General features: G+C 42.2%; 1 protein-coding gene across 7 annotated transcripts in view; it reads right to left on the bottom strand.

Moving 5' to 3' along the window:
* Positions 1-16,243, bottom strand: part of fcho2 (FCH and mu domain containing endocytic adaptor 2) — a 104,943-nt gene that overhangs the window by 55,461 nt on the left and 33,239 nt on the right. For all 7 annotated transcript variants that reach the window (XM_076988322.1, XM_076988319.1, XM_076988323.1 and 4 more), the window contains exons 3-4: positions 11,312-11,386; positions 9,997-10,138 (exon numbers count right to left, since the gene is read on the bottom strand). In XM_076988322.1, the coding sequence (XP_076844437.1) occupies positions 9,997-10,138; positions 11,312-11,386 (217 nt within the window). The remainder of the gene's footprint in view (positions 1-9,996; positions 10,139-11,311; positions 11,387-16,243) is intronic.

Below are 16,243 nucleotides of genomic sequence, written 5' to 3'. Positions count from 1 at the left end.
TATATAATACTGCACTGTAGAGCCATACAATAACCAATTTAGATGAAACTTGACAAATTTGTTCAGGATGGGATTCTGAATGGGCTTGTGCATTTTGGTCAGAATTGGATAAAATATGAAAGAGCTTTAAGAATATGAATATTATATGTATTGATGCTGTCCATTAAAAATTTTTTTAGCAGGTATAAGTGTCCTCAAATCCAAAATCTTTGGATTGTTTTTTGATTTCACACTCTGTAGAGTATTATAAGACTTTGCTTGACATGATAGTATGAAAATCCTAGGAGCAGTATGAAAAGTGATGATTTCAAACTATTATTAACTGTAAATAAACTGCATTTTTTAATAGGACATGTAATGGGAAAGTTGTTCGCACTACTGCAAGGAATCAAAAGAGTCCAATTGCATGTTCCCAAGTGGAATTATGTAGGGGATACACTTGCTTTTTTTGCAATAGCGCCCCCCAGTGGCCAATCGACACCCGGCTGGATTATGTCATAGGGGGCGTGTACTTGTCCACACCCAAGAGGTTTCGTGCAGATCGACCAATGGTAAGCCTGTCAAACGCGTGCCGATCACTGATTGGCCGATTACGTCAGCCATTTTGGAAGTATGGAGTGTCTGCTTTAGGACCTGGTTCCCAGAGGCCCATAGATGATGTCTGCCAAGTTTCATGTGGATCGGCCAATCTGAGTGCATGGGGCAAATTTTTGCATGTTATAGCGCCCCCTAGCAGGTGAGGTATGGCAACCTCTGCGAGCTGCCCCAGACCCTCACAGGGAAGCTGTCTGTGAAGTGCCATCTCATTACATGCAAGTTTTCTTAAGTTAGAGCTCCATATGCGCAAAATTTACTATTGAATTTACGCCCCCTCATTTGATTGGCTTATACTGACTAGGTAGTGAAGAAATTAGCATTTTTGTTGGATACATTTTAAAGTTCAGACTCTTCTGAACGTTTTGATACCACATATGTGCATGTATGTGAAAAATCCAGGGACTAGTTCGCGCTCAAAGATGTGTGTGATTTTGCACATTATGCAAATTAACTCGAAATCTAAGTGGGCGGAGCTTAATGGTTGTATATTAATTGTCCTATTGAATTTAGTCAAGGAATGTATAGGAACTGGAATTTTGGTTCTAGGACTTACGGTGTAGGAGATATGGACAAAAAGTCAATATGGTCTGCTATAGCGCCACCATCAGGCCAATTTGGGTCCCTGTATGGGAATCTGGTCCTTGGAGTTAACTGAACCTTTTTGCCAAGTTTGGGGTTTCTAGGCATTACGGTCTAGGCTGCACAATACGTTTTAGGTCAAAAAATGGGACAAAGAATAAGAAAGAAAAATCCTAACAATTACAATAGGGTTCCCACACTATGTGTGTGTGAACCCTAAATATAGCCGCAAGCGGCGATTGGCGGGTTCACACACAAATAGGCATATTTTGGCCTCAATAGGCAAAAGGAAGCCCAAAAGGTCCTTTAGACCTAAAAGTGAAAAGAAGCTGTTTGGGTTTGGCCAGTGTGTGCTCTACAGATAGTGTGTGATGACATCTGCGTGTGTCAGAAAGGGAGACACAGAAATAGCACATCTGGCTAGGGCTGCATCTATGTGAACAATATAGGAAGGCCTGCATGTGTCTATACATGATTGGGCCTGTATATTACAGACAGAGAGAGATTGAGGGTGCCAGAGACTATGCTTTGTTAATTCACTCCTTGCACACCTTGCACGCCTAACATGACTGCCCGTGTATTCAAAGTATGAATGTAGTCTGCAAAGCCTGGCATTACATGACTGACATGACTGGCATGACTGACATAACTGATATGACTGGCATGACTGAAATGACATCACTGGCATGATGAACAAAAGTAATATGACTGATATGACTGACATAACTGGAATGAGTGACATGACTGGCATGACTGTAATGACATGACTGATATGACTGACATGACTTATGTCTGACATGACTGGACTGACATGACTGATATGACTGGACTGAAATGACTGACATGACTGGACTGAAATGACTGACATGACTGGACAGATATGTTCAAAGTTCAAAGTTAACTTTATTATCCCAGAAGGGAAATTCAAATGGTCATGGTGCATATGGTACAAACAACATAAACAGGGTAAAAAAAAAAAAAAATACCACACACACACACATACACAGTACTACAGTGTCAAGTCCCTTGCTGAGAACTGTGTCTTTCATTAACCATTCTAATTGCAGAAGGAACGAATGACTTACTGAACCTAGTTGTTCTTATTTTCCTTTGTAGTAGCCTCCCCGTACCACGTTGACTTAACTGGAATCTATTATGTAAAGGGTGGGTAATGTCTGCAATAATACTTCCAGCCTTGTGTAGTATGATATCTTGAAACAGCTGGGCAGCTGATGTTTGATTGCACCCAATTATCCTACTAGCTGTTTTAATAATGCGTTGCAATTTATCCTGGTCTTGTTTACGCATGCTACCAAAGACACAGACCAGACCAAAGGACAAGACACACTGAAGTACAGACTTGTAAAATAGCTCTAAAATATGAGTGTCAACATTAAAACTACGCAATTTTCTTAAGAAAAACATTCTTTGTTGAAGCTTCTTCACCTTAAAAGCGGCACATTTGTCGAATCTCAACTGATCATCAATTTCAACCCCTAAATATTTGTAAGTATTAACTCTCTTTATCGGTGTATTGTTGATGACAGTGTTTGGTGCTTCTTCTGCACTATGTCTAAAGTCGATAACCATTTCTTTTGTTTTGCTTGCGTTAACATTAAGGAAATTGTCAGAGCACCATTTTATGAAGCTCTTCACTTCCTCTTCAAAGCTGGTCATTGACAGCTCCCCTGCTTTCAAGAACCCCACCAGGGCAGTGTCATCTGCATACTTAAAATAAGAGTGTGTAGTCGTAAGAGCACGACACTCATTGGTATAAAGTGTATAGAGTATGGGAGACAGCACACACCCTTGGGGAGCACCTGTGTTAATGACCTTAGGGGATGAGATGGCCTGATTAAATCTAACCTGCTGAGTACGATTTAACAGGAAGTTATTAATCCATATGATGAGCCTTGGGTTAACACCTAACTTGACCAGTTTGTCCACCAGTAGGTGGGGTTGGATGGTATTGAATGCGCTGCTGAAATCAATAAAAACAATCTTTACAAAGCTGTGAGGCTCCTCTAGATGTTCAAATATACTGTTTGTCATGGTTAGCAGTGCATCCTCCACTCCCCGCCTTGGCTGGTATGCAAACTGGAGAGGGTCCAAAGATGGTGCCACCTCACTAAGCAGATGTTTCAGTATGATTTTCTCTAAGCATTTCATGGGCACTGATGTTAATGCCACCGGTCTCAGATCATTCATCTCTTTGGGCCTGTTATTCTTTGGCACAGGTACAATCAGAGACTGTTTCCACTGAGCCGGGATTTGTCCTGTTTCTATTGACTGCTGAAACAGCATTTGAAAAGGAAGAGCAAGTGAATCGGCACATATGTGCAGCACTTTACAACTGATACAGTCTGGGCCCTGAGATTTATTAATGTTAACACGTAAAAACTGATCTTTAACCTCCTCAGTGCTTATTTGTATGTCACGAACTTGCATAGTTCTGACTGCATCCATTGCTAGTTCCTGCTGAGTTTTATGGTCAGTATTGTCAAACCTACAATAAAAAGTATTCAATTCATCTGAGAAGGCGTTGTCATCTGAGACAGTCAAGTTCTGCATTTTAGGTTTATAACCAGTCATCATGTGTAATCCCTGCCAAGCCCCTTTAGCGTCATGGTTAAATAATGACTGAATCTTGTTTTTATAAGCAGTCTTGCAGTCCAGTATTTTATTTTTAATGTTTTTCTGTAAGGATCTGATGTCCTCCTTTGAGCTTCCAGATTTAAACAGCCTTTTTTTACGGTTTAGTAGTTCTTTAAGTTCAGGAGTAATCCACGGTTTATTGTTTGGATAAAGTTTCACTGTCTTTTTTGGGACGATAATGTCCTCACACATCTGAATGTATCCTGAAACTGCGAGCGCAGCGTCATTGATGTTTGACGACGAGTTTATCAAAAGTTCCCAATCAGTGGAGTCCAGGCAATCCCTTAAAGTATTAGATGCTTCGGTGGACCAACATTTCACCTCTTTTTTCTTTACTTTCTCTCGGCGCAACAGAGGTTGGTACGTTGGTGTTAAGCGGATCATGTTGTGGTCTGACTTTCCGAGCCCTGGCAGGGCCGTCGCATAGTAAGCTTTCTCCAGATTGCCGTAACACAGGTCTAGGCACGCCCCCTCCCGCGTGGGACATAATACATATTGATGATACGCAGGTAGAGTCTCCGCTAAAGAACAAAGATTAAAATCCCCAAGTATCAATTTTGCCGCGTCGGGCGCTTTTGCTTCAGTTATTGTCACAAGCTCATGTATAATGTTAGCAGCTTCCGTGACGTCCGCCGAAGGTGCAATATATACAATAAAAAGGCAAATCTGGTGTATTTCACGGGGCATATAATAAGGTCTTAGATTGACTGATAACAGCTCAATGTCTTTCGTACAGAGTTTATGTTTCACGGTGATGTGTGCTGGGTTGCAGTACCTGTTGTTTATGAACACGCACACACCTCCACCTTTCCTCTTACCGGAATTTAAGTCACGGTCTGCCCTTACCAGTGTAAAGCCTTCCAATTCAACCGATGAATCTGGATCAGTCTCCGTCAACCAGGTTTCAGACAGACAGATCAGGCAAGATTGCCGGTAGTCAACCAGATGTTGCGCACAAGCGCGAAGTTCGTCGATTTTATTCCGAATGCTTTGTACGTTTCCATACATAATGGTTGGTAGAGGTGGCCTGAATGGCCTCCTTTTCAATCGAGCTCGCACTCCCCCTTTCCTTCCACGCTTTCGCTTTGGTTTGTCACCTAGGAAAGGTGGTGTGAGTAATCGAGTAAGTTCATCTCGGGGGAAAGAGGGAACCGCTTCTCTGATGTTCAGCAAAGCCTCTCGGCTGTAGGTGGTTTTATATTGAGGACCCTCTGAAAGCCCTGTCACCAGCACCGTGTAGTCCAGGAGGCAAAATACTAAAACTACTAAAAGAAACACTTCGAAGTTTCGTCCCATCCTGCGTTACTGCTAATGTTTTACACTTAATTCGCAATATTTAGAACACAAACTTGATCAAGCAAAACGAGCAAACATAGCTTACAAACAAGACGTGCACCTGACCGTGTCGCCGCAACGAGCATGCGCCACTCTCCCCACTATTAACCAGCACACCTGACTCCTGACTCCAATATGCATACAAACTATACATACATTTAGGTAGAAGTGTGTGTGTGTGTGTGTGTGTGGTAGTGTATGTACTGAAACTATGACAACATATACTAATACATACATACATAAGTATACATAGGAACTATACATACATATAGGTATAAAGGTGTGTGTGTCTGTGTGTTTGTGTGAGAGAGAGACAAAAAAGAAGCCAAATATCAGTTTGTATAAGCATGTGTTAGTCACTGAGATATGGGTGGGTATGGCTAGGGAAGTGTCATTGTGAATGCTATAGGAAGGCCTGCTTGCGCCTGTATGTGTGTGTGCCTGGTTAATAGACACAGAGAGATCTAGGTAGCCAGAGCAATGTTTACTTAGGGCACAGAGATGGGAGGGGGAATGTGGGTGAGAGTGTGAGAGAGACTGAGTGTGTGAGTTTCAGCTTGCGTGCGTGTGAGAAGGAGAAGGTGACAGAGGGACTTTACATGCATTTTTATGCATTGTATATAATACTGCACTGTAGAGCCATACGATAACCGATTTAGATGAAACTTGACAAATTTGTTCAGGATGGGATTCTGAATGGGCTTGTGCATTTTTGTCAGAATTGGGTAAAATATGAAAGAGCTTTAAGAATATGAATATTATATGTATCGATGCTGTCCATTAAAAAAATATTTAGCAGGTATAAGTGTCCTCAAATCCAAAATCTTTGGATTGTTTTTTGATTTTACACTCTGTAGAGTATTATAAGACTTTGCTTGACATGATAGTATGAAAATCCTAGGAGGAGTATGAAAAGTGATGATTTCAAACTATTATTAACTGTAAATAAACTGTGCATTTTTTAATAGGACATGTAATGGGAAAGTTGCTCGCACTACTGCAAGGAATCAAAAGAGTCCAATTGCATGTTCCCAAGTGGAATTACGTAGCGGATACACTTGCTTTTTTTGCAATAGCGCCCCCCAGTGGCCAATCGACACCCGGCTGGATTATGTCATAGGGGGCGTGCACTTGTCCACACCCAAGAAGTTTCGTGCAGATCGACCAATTGTAAGCCTGTCAAACGCGTGCCGATCACTGATTGGCCGATTACGTCAGCCATTTTGGAAGTATGGCATGTCTGCTTTAGGACCTGGTTTCCAGAGGCCCATAGATGATGTCTGCCAAGTTTCATGTGGATCGGCCAATCTGAGTGCATGGGGCAAATTTTTGCATGTTATAGCGCCCCCTAGCAGGTGAGGTATGGCAACCTCTGCGAGCTGCCCCAGACCCTCACAGGGAAGCTGTCTGTGAAGTGCCATCTCATTACATGCAAGTTTTCTTAAGTTAGAGCTCCATATGCGCAAAATTTACTATTGAATTTACGCCCCCTCATTTGATTGGCTTATACTGACTAGGTAGTGAAGAAATTAGCATTTTTGTTGGATACGTTTTAAAGTTCAGACTCTTCTGAACGTTTTGATACCACATATGTGCATGTATGTGAAAAATCCAGGGACTAGTTCGCGCTCAAAGATGTGTGTGATTTTGCACATTATGCAAATTAACTCGAAATCTAAGTGGGCGGAGCTTAATGGTTGTATATTATTTGTCCTATTGAATTTAGTCAAGGAATGTATAGGAACTGGAATTTTGGTTCTAGGACCTACGGTGTAGGAGATATGGACAAAAAGTCAATATGGTCCGCTATAGCGCCACCATCAGGCCAATTTGGCTCCCTGTATGGGAATCTGGTCCTTGGAGGTAACTGAACCTTTTTGCCAAGTTTGGGGTTTCTAGGCATTACGGTCTAGGCTGCACAATACGTTTTAGGTCAAAAAATGGGACAAAGAATAATAATAAGAAAGAAAAATCCTAACAATTACAATAGGGTTCCCACACTATGTGTGTGTGAACCCTAAAAAACTCGAGCAATTACAATAGGGTTCCCACACTATGTGTGTGAACCCTAATAATAATAAGAAAAATAGGCATATTTTGGCCTCAATAGGCAAAAGGAAGCCCAAAAGGTCCTTTAGACCTAAAAGTGAAAAGAAGCTGTTTGGGTTTGGCCAGTGTGTGCTCTACAGATAGTGTGTGATGACATCTGCGTGTGTCAGAAAGGGAGACACAGAAATAGCACATCTGGCTAGGGCTGCATCTATGTGAACAATATAGGAAGGCCTGCATGTGTCTATACATGATTGGGCCTGTATATTACAGACAGAGAGAGATTGAGGGTGCCAGAGACTATGCTTTGTTAATTCACTCCTTGCACACCTTGCACGCCTAACATGACTGCCCGTGTATTCAAAGTATGAATGTAGTCTGCAAAGCCTGGCATTACATGACTGACATGACTGGCATGACTGAAATGACATCACTGGCATGATGAACAAAAGTAATATGACTGATATGACTGACATAACTGGAATGAGTGACATGACTGGCATGACTGTAATGACATGACTGATATGACTGACATGACTTATGTCTGACATGACTGGACTGACATGACTGATATGACTGGACTGAAATGACTGACATGACTGGACTGACATGACTGACATGACTGGACTGACATGACTGTTATGACTGGACAGATATGCATACAAACTATACATACATTTAGGTAGAAGTGTGTGTGTGTGGTAGTGTATGTACTCAAACTATGACAACATATACTAATACATACATACATAAGTATACATAGAAACTATACATACATATAGGTATAAAGGTGTGTGTGTCTGTGTGTTTGTGTGAGAGAGAGAGACAAAAAAGAAGCCAAATATCAGTTTGTATGAGCATGTGTTAGTCACTGAGATATGGGTGGGTATGGCTAGGGAAGTGTCATTGTGAATGCTATAGGAAGGCCTGCTTGCGCCTGTATGTGTGTGTGCCTGGTTAATAGACACAGAGAGATCTAGGTAGCCAGAGCAATGTTTACTTAGGGCACAGAGATGGGAGGGGGAATGTGGGTGAGAGTGTGAGAGAGACTGAGAGTGTGAGTTTCAGCTTGCGTGCGTGTGAGAAGGAGAAGGTGACAGAGGGACTTTACATGCATTTTTATGCATTGTATATAATACTGCACTGTAGAGCCATACGATAACCGATTTAGATGAAACTTGACAAATTTGTTCAGGATGGGATTCTGAATGGGCTTGTGCATTTTGGTCAGAATTGGGTAAAATATGAAAGAGCTTTAAGAATATGAATATTATATGTATCGATGCTGTCCATTAAAAAAATATTTAGCAGGTATAAGTGTCCTCAAATCCAAAATCTTTGGATTGTTTTTTGATTTCACACTCTGTAGAGTATTATAAGACTTTGCTTGACATGATAGTATGAAAATCCTAGGAGGAGTATGAAAAGTGATGATTTCAAACTATTATTAACTGTAAATAAACTGTGCATTTTTTAATAGGACATGTAATGGGAAAGTTGTTCGCACTACTGCAAGGAATCAAAAGAGTCTAATTGCATGTTCCCAAGTGGAATTATGTAGGGGATATACTTGCTTTATTTGCAATAGCGCCCCCCAGTGGCCAATCGACACCCGGCTGGATTATGTCATAGGGGGTGTGCACTTTTCCACACCCAAGAGGTTTCGTGCAGATCGACCAATGGTAAGCCTGTCAAACGCGTGCCGATCACTGATTGGCCGATTACGTCAGCCATTTTGGAAGTATGGCATGTCTGTTTTAGGACCTGGTTCCCAGAGGCCCATAGATGATGTCTGCCAAGTTTCATGTGGATCGGCCAATCTGAGTGCATGGGGCAAATTTTTGCATGTTATAGCGCCCCCTAGCAGGTGAGGTATGGCAACCTCTGCGAGCTGCCCCAGACCCTCAGAGGGAAGCTGTCTGTGAAGTGTCATCTCATTGCATGCAAGTTTTCTGCAGTTAGAGCTTCATTTGCGCAAAATTTACTATTGAGTTTACACCCTCTCATTTGATTGGCTTATACTGACTAGGTAGTGATGAAATTAGCATTTTTGCTGGATAGATTTTAAAGTTCAGACTCTTCTGAACGTTTTGATACCACATATGTGCATGTATGTGAAAAATCCAGGGACAAGTTTGGGCTCAAAGATGTGTGCGATTTTGCACATTATGCAAATTAACTCGAAATCTAAGTGGGCGGAGCTAAAGGGTCCTTGAGGCTTTTTTGTTTGGTTTGAGCCAAGGAATCCATCAGAAGTGGAATTTCGTTTCTATGACCTACGGTGTAGGAGATATGGACCAAAACACAAAATGCTGCGCTATAGCGCCACCATCAGGCCAATGTGGGTCATTGTCTGGGTTTCCCTCATTGCACCTCTGGTGCACCTGTCTGCCAAGTTTGGTGTTTCTGGGCCTTACGGTCTAGGCTGCAGTATGCGTTTTACAGCCTGAAAAATAATAATAATAAGAAAAACTCGAGCAATTACAATAGGGTTCCCACACTATGTGTGTGAACCCTAAAAATTGTAAAAATGGCAAAGAGATGCACAAAAATGTAATTGATGTAGGCATTATAAAGGTCAATTTAAAGCCAGAAAGTTCTACCTTTAGCATTCCCATAGATCTTCTGTGAATGAACCCTTTGTTGTAGGGGACACAGCTGCACCATGTTGTGTTTAACTGGCATATAACCTTTCCCCACTGGAAGCAGGACACTCTTAATCTGCGAACACTTTGGATAATCAGTCCGGTGGACTGGGAGGACCAGGAGCAGGTCGCTTACCTTCTTGTGTGCCTTGGCCTGTTCGTCCATGTACTTCTGAACCTCCTTGATGAGCTCCTGCAGCTTCCGCACCAGATCCATGTGACAAGAAGCCAGCTTTTCGGTCGACACCTTAAAAATGTCCCATACTGGCGCAAATGTGCTGCAGAAGAGGTCACAGGTTTAAATATTCAGAGTGCTTAGGACTACAAAGACACAATTAATCATACAAATGAGTGTAGTTTCACTTAAGTACTAATTGGTAAATTCATCATATGTGCATTTATACTGTATACACAGATGTGACTTCACCCTGTGAACTTCTTCAAAAAGTTAATTAGTTTTTTAATTTACTGCACAGTGAAAATGTGACAGCCCAACTGAAAAGCTGCTAAAGATTGCAGCATATACAAAATTCTAAATCTGGACAGATCACAAATCTTGTGTAAAATCTTTACTTATTCTTAATTCTTACGCTTATAGCTTGCATTGTGCTTGAAAGTTAAATATTCTAAATAGGTCAACCATGGCAAATCTTCTTAGTTAATTTAAAACAATATTAAAGTCTCTCTCAGACGTATCTATTTTAAATAATAGCGCTATTAAGAGGACATTATAAACTAATTGCAATTAGGCCCACTTAAAAACAAAAACACCTCACACCACACATGCCCCAACTGTAACCCCAACACACTCCCTAACATCCACACAATCCCTAACCCTAACCCCCACACTCCCAAACCCACACACGCGCACTAACCCTAACCCCACAAACGCATTAACCCCCACAAACCTTAACTGCCTAATCCTGACCCACTACACTAGGGCTATTCCACTATATTTTTCAGCGGGCCAGATTTGGCAGAGAGCTCTGACCTGTGGGCCAGACATTTTTCAGACCTAAACTAATACTGTCATAGTGGATGTAAAATTGAATGTAATTTGTTGATTTGGGGGGGGGGGGGGGGGGGGGGGGGGGGGGGGGGGGGGTGATGAGATGCGCCGCGGGCAGGTACGCTAGTTCAATAGCCCTGCCCTACACACTCCCTAACCCCCCACACACGCGCTAACCCTAACCCCCCACATACGCGCTAACCCTGACCCCCCCCCACACGCGCTAATCCTGACCCCCCCCCACACACGCACTAACCCTAACCCCCCCACACACACGCGCTAACCCTAACCCCCCCACACACGCGCTAACCCTTACCCCCCCACAAACGCGCTAACCCTAACCCCCCCACACACATGCGCTAACCCTAACCCCCCCACACACATGCGCTAACCCTAACCCCCCCACACATGCGCTAACCCTAACCTCCACAGAGGCCCTTACCCTAACTGTGAGAAGTTGCTGGCACATTTGGCCAGTTTGGTCATCGATCTGGAGTATGTCTCCTCAATGGTAGACCTGCAGATGGAGCAAATCAAAGGACTGTGAGCATTTTACAAAGTTCAAAGTCAGAATTTACAGACATAAAAGTAAATATATATATTTTTCTTTTCATTTGTATGCGTTTTAATAGATTGAAACATCACATGGCATTACATGAATATTTTAAACATCACTGGTTGGTTAAAAAAAAAAAAAAGTGTGGTTTCACTCCCATGATAGCTGTGATATACACCACTAGTCTGGGTCAAGACGATCAGAGACAAACAAAGCAGTTATCTCAGAGCTTTTTTTGCATTGCTATCTATGACATTTCCCAAAAAAGTGAAATCAAATACTGCTATGCCTACACTTAAGCCTGGTTTATACTTGACGCGCCGCAAGCGGCGCGAGGGTCCGCGCGGCGAAAATGATGTAATCGCTGTGGCTCCGCCCGTGCGCGAGGGCCTCACGCGCTATCGCGGCGCGAGGTCGTGCACCTCTCGAATTTTGTAACTTCACGCGCGCGCCGCGCTTCAGCGCGATGGACAAAGTCATGTTTGCCGGGTTCATACACCTATACAAGGTGGAATTAAAGCACTTCTACGTCACTTTAAAGGTCCATTTCAATATTTCCCAGCAAGTTAAACTTAATTAAGTTAAATATTTATACATATACTCGAAATGAATCGAAATAATTCACTTTTTTATCACATTATTTAATGGTTGTTTATTTTCAAAACGCCCAGACGTCTAACGTCTTCACGTTCTCTCATGTTTCGTCCTGGAATTACAAGAGGCTCGTATTTGTTAACGTATCGTTTCGGACAACACTGCAAAGCCATAATTATACGTTTGATGCCTGATGTGTATATATACGGTCTCTGGTCAGGTAAAAATGTTCTTTCACTGGTTTTGCAGAGGTTTTTTATTCTCCACTGCCACCTATCGTTTCGGAGAACACTGCAGCGACGTTCGCGAAAGTATAAACGCCTACACCGCTCGCACAGGGTCGCGCGAGGTGGGCGGAGCCGCGCGCTACGGTCGCTCGCGAAAGTATAAACCAGGCTTTACACCTAGCCTTAATTTTGAAGAATACAGCAATTTGTCAGCATGAATAAAAACACATTGGACATGTATGGAAAATATTTAACATAGTTTCAACTGAAAATATAGCCGCAAGCGGCGATTGGCGGGTTCACACACAAATAGGCATATTTTGGCCTCAATAGGCAAAAGGAAGCCCAAAAGGTCCTTTAGACCTAAAAGTGAAAAGAAGCTGTTTGGGTTTGGCCAGTGTGTGCTCTACAGATAGTGTGTGATGACATCTGCGTGTGTCAGAAAGGGAGACACAGAAATAGCACATCTGGCTAAGGCTGCATCTATGTGAACAATATAGGAAGGCCTGCATGTGTCTATACATGATTGGGCCTGTATATTACAGACAGAGAGAGATTGAGGGTGCCAGAGACTATGCTTTGTTAATTCACTCCTTGGACACCTTGCACGCCTAACATGACTGCCCGTGTATTCAAAGTATGAATGTAGTCTGCAAAGCCTGCCATAACATGACTGACATGACTGGCATGACTGACATAACTGATATGACTGAAATGACATCACTGGCATGATGAACAAAAGTAACATGACTGATATGACTGACATAACTGGAATGAGTGACATGACTGGCATGACTGTAATGACATGACTGATATGACTGACATGACTTATGTCTGACATGACTGGACTGACATGACTGATATGACTGGACTGACATGACTGATATGACTGGACAGATATGCATACAAACTATACATACATTTAGGTAGAAGTGTGTGTGTGTGTGGTAGTGTATGTACTCAAACTATGACAACATATACTAATACATACATACATAAGTATACATAGGAACTATACATACATATAGGTATAAAGGTGTGTGTGTCTGTGTGTTTGTGTGAGAGAGAGACAAAAAAGAAGCCAAATATCAGTTTGTATGAGCATGTGTTAGTCACTGAGATATGGGTGGGTATGGCTAGGGAAGTGTCATTGTGAATGCTATAGGAAGGCCTGCTTGCGCCTGTATGTGTGTGTGCCTGGTTAATAGACACAGAGAGATCTAGGTAGCCAGAGCAATGTTTACTTAGGGCACAGAGATGGGAGGGGGAATGTGGGTGAGAGTGTGATAGAGACTGAGTGTGTGAGTTTCAGCTTGCGTGCGTGTGAGAAGGAGAAGGTGACAGAGGGACTTTACATGCATTTTTATGCATTGTATATAATACTGCACTGCAGAGCCATACGATAACCGATTTAGATGAAACTTGACAAATTTGTTCAGGATGGGATTCTGAATGGGCTTGTGCATTTTGGTCAGAATTGGATAAAATATGAAAGAGCTTTAAGAATATGAATATTATATGTATCGATGCTGTCCATTAAAAAAATATTTAGCAGGTATAAGTGTCCTCAAATCCAAAATCTTTGGATTGTTTTTTGATTTCACACTCTGTAGAGTATTATAAGACTTTGCTTGACATGATAGTATGAAAATCCTAGGAGCAGTATGAAAAGTGATGATTTCAAACTGTTATTAACTGTAAATAAACTGTGCATTTTTTTAATAGGACATGTAATGGGAAAGTTGTTCGCACTACTGCAAGGAATCAAAAGAGTCCAATTGCATGTTCCCAAGTGGAATTATGTAGGGGATACACTTGCTTTTTTTGCAATAGCGCCCCCCAGTGGCCAATCGACACCCGGCTGGATTATGTCATAGGGGGCGTGTACTTGTCCACACCCAAGAGGTTTCGTGCAGATCGACCAATGGTAAGCCTGTCAAACGCGTGCCGATCACTGATTGGCCGATTACGTCAGCCATTTTGGAAGTATGGAGTGTCTGCTTTAGGACCTGGTTCCCAGAGGCCCATAGATGATGTCTGCCAAGTTTCATGTGGATCGGCCAATCTGAGTGCATGGGGCAAATTTTTGCATGTTATAGCGCCCCCTAGCAGGTGAGGTATGGCAACCTCTGCGAGCTGCCCCAGACCCTCACAGGGAAGCTGTCTGTGAAGTGCCATCTCATTACATGCAAGTTTTCTTAAGTTAGAGCTCCATATGCGCAAAATTTACTATTGAATTTACGCCCCCTCATTTGATTGGCTTATACTGACTAGGTAGTGAAGAAATTAGCATTTTTGTTGGATACATTTTAAAGTTCAGACTCTTCTGAACGTTTTGATACCACATATGTGCATGTATGTGAAAAATCCAGGGACTAGTTCGCGCTCAAAGATGTGTGTGATTTTGCACATTATGCAAATTAACTCGAAATCTAAGTGGGCGGAGCTTAATGGTTGTATATTAATTGTCCTATTGAATTTAGTCAAGGAATGTATAGGAACTGGAATTTTGGTTCTAGGACTTACGGTGTAGGAGATATGGACAAAAAGTCAATATGGTCTGCTATAGCGCCACCATCAGGCCAATTTGGGTCCCTGTATGGGAATCTGGTCCTTGGAGTTAACTGAACCTTTTTGCCAAGTTTGGGGTTTCTAGGCATTACGGTCTAGGCTGCACAATACGTTTTAGGTCAAAAAATGGGACAAAGAATAAGAAAGAAAAATCCTAACAATTACAATAGGGTTCCCACACTATGTGTGTGTGAACCCTAATAAAAATGTATCTCTCTCACACCTCCTTCTCTCTTTTGAGTTGTCCATTTGAGTATAACGGGTGGAATTCCTCCAGAGCATATTTGACTTTAAATCACCTTTTTTTTTACACAAGAAAGGATTTTTGAGACCTTTGGGCGCTAACTGCTAAATGGCTAACTTATGAGACATTCAAGGATTCAAGGAGACTTTGTCATTCACATCACATGAGGTACATGAGGTGGAACGAAATTAAGAACCCAGGGTCTAATATTATGTGGGCAGTATCTGATGCCAGTACACCTATAGCTGTGGTCTCTCTTGATGCCGAAAATGCGTTTGACCGAGTGGAATGGGGGTACTTATTTAAGGTATTGGAAACTTTTGGATTCGGTGAAATTTTCCTTAAATGGATTAAGCTACTGTATGATAAGCCCAAAGCAGCAGTACAGACTAATGGTTATATCTCTGATTATTTTGAGCTATCTAGAGGAACTCGTCAGGGATCACCACTCTCACCTTCATTATTTTGTTTAGCACTAGAGTCTCTTGGAGCATCTATTCGGCATGATAAAAATTTCCCTGGTGTTACTGTAGGGGATTCAGTTTATAAATTAATGCTTTATGCAGACGATATCCTTTTATTCGTAACTGACCCTATTAATTCAGTACCTGCACTTCTTAGTATCATTGGGTCCTTTTCTAAATTTTCGGTTTATAAGGTGAATTGGTCAAAATCAGAAGCCCTTCCCCTAATGCCCGGTTCACACTATACGATTTTAGGCTGGTTTTTCAGTCGCCGACAGTCGCTGACTGATCGGCGACAGAAACTGTGGTCGGAGGCAAATCGGCGATCACTCGTCGCTCACTCAGTCGTGTAGTGTGAACTGCTGAAAGACGCTGGCCAAGCAGTCGCCGAGCAGTCGCCGACTGGTCGCCGACGACCGGCAGATATCTAGCATGTTTAATATCTAGCAGTCGGCGACTGAGAGTCGGCAGCAGCGTCTAGCTACAGCCAATGGGAACGAGGAGAGAGAACCGCGGCACCGCTGAAGATATGTCTGAGAATGTAAAAAACTTTCAAGAATGCTTTCAAAACAGTAACCCAGCAAACACACAAAATCCTCACCTTTCTTACAACTTTACTACAACACTGTGTTTAAGTTATTGTGACAGCACTGGAGAAATAGTGTGATTGATTATATTTATGTTCACTTGGGACTATGGAGTGTTTAAACGGTAAAAA

The sequence above is a fragment of the Brachyhypopomus gauderio genome, unplaced genomic scaffold, assembly GCF_052324685.1.
Source record: "Brachyhypopomus gauderio isolate BG-103 unplaced genomic scaffold, BGAUD_0.2 sc61, whole genome shotgun sequence".
Classification (NCBI taxonomy): Eukaryota; Metazoa; Chordata; class Actinopteri; order Gymnotiformes; family Hypopomidae; genus Brachyhypopomus; species Brachyhypopomus gauderio.
The sequence above is the reverse complement of the archived record's forward strand: the minus strand, read 5'-3'. Positions and strand labels throughout refer to the sequence as shown.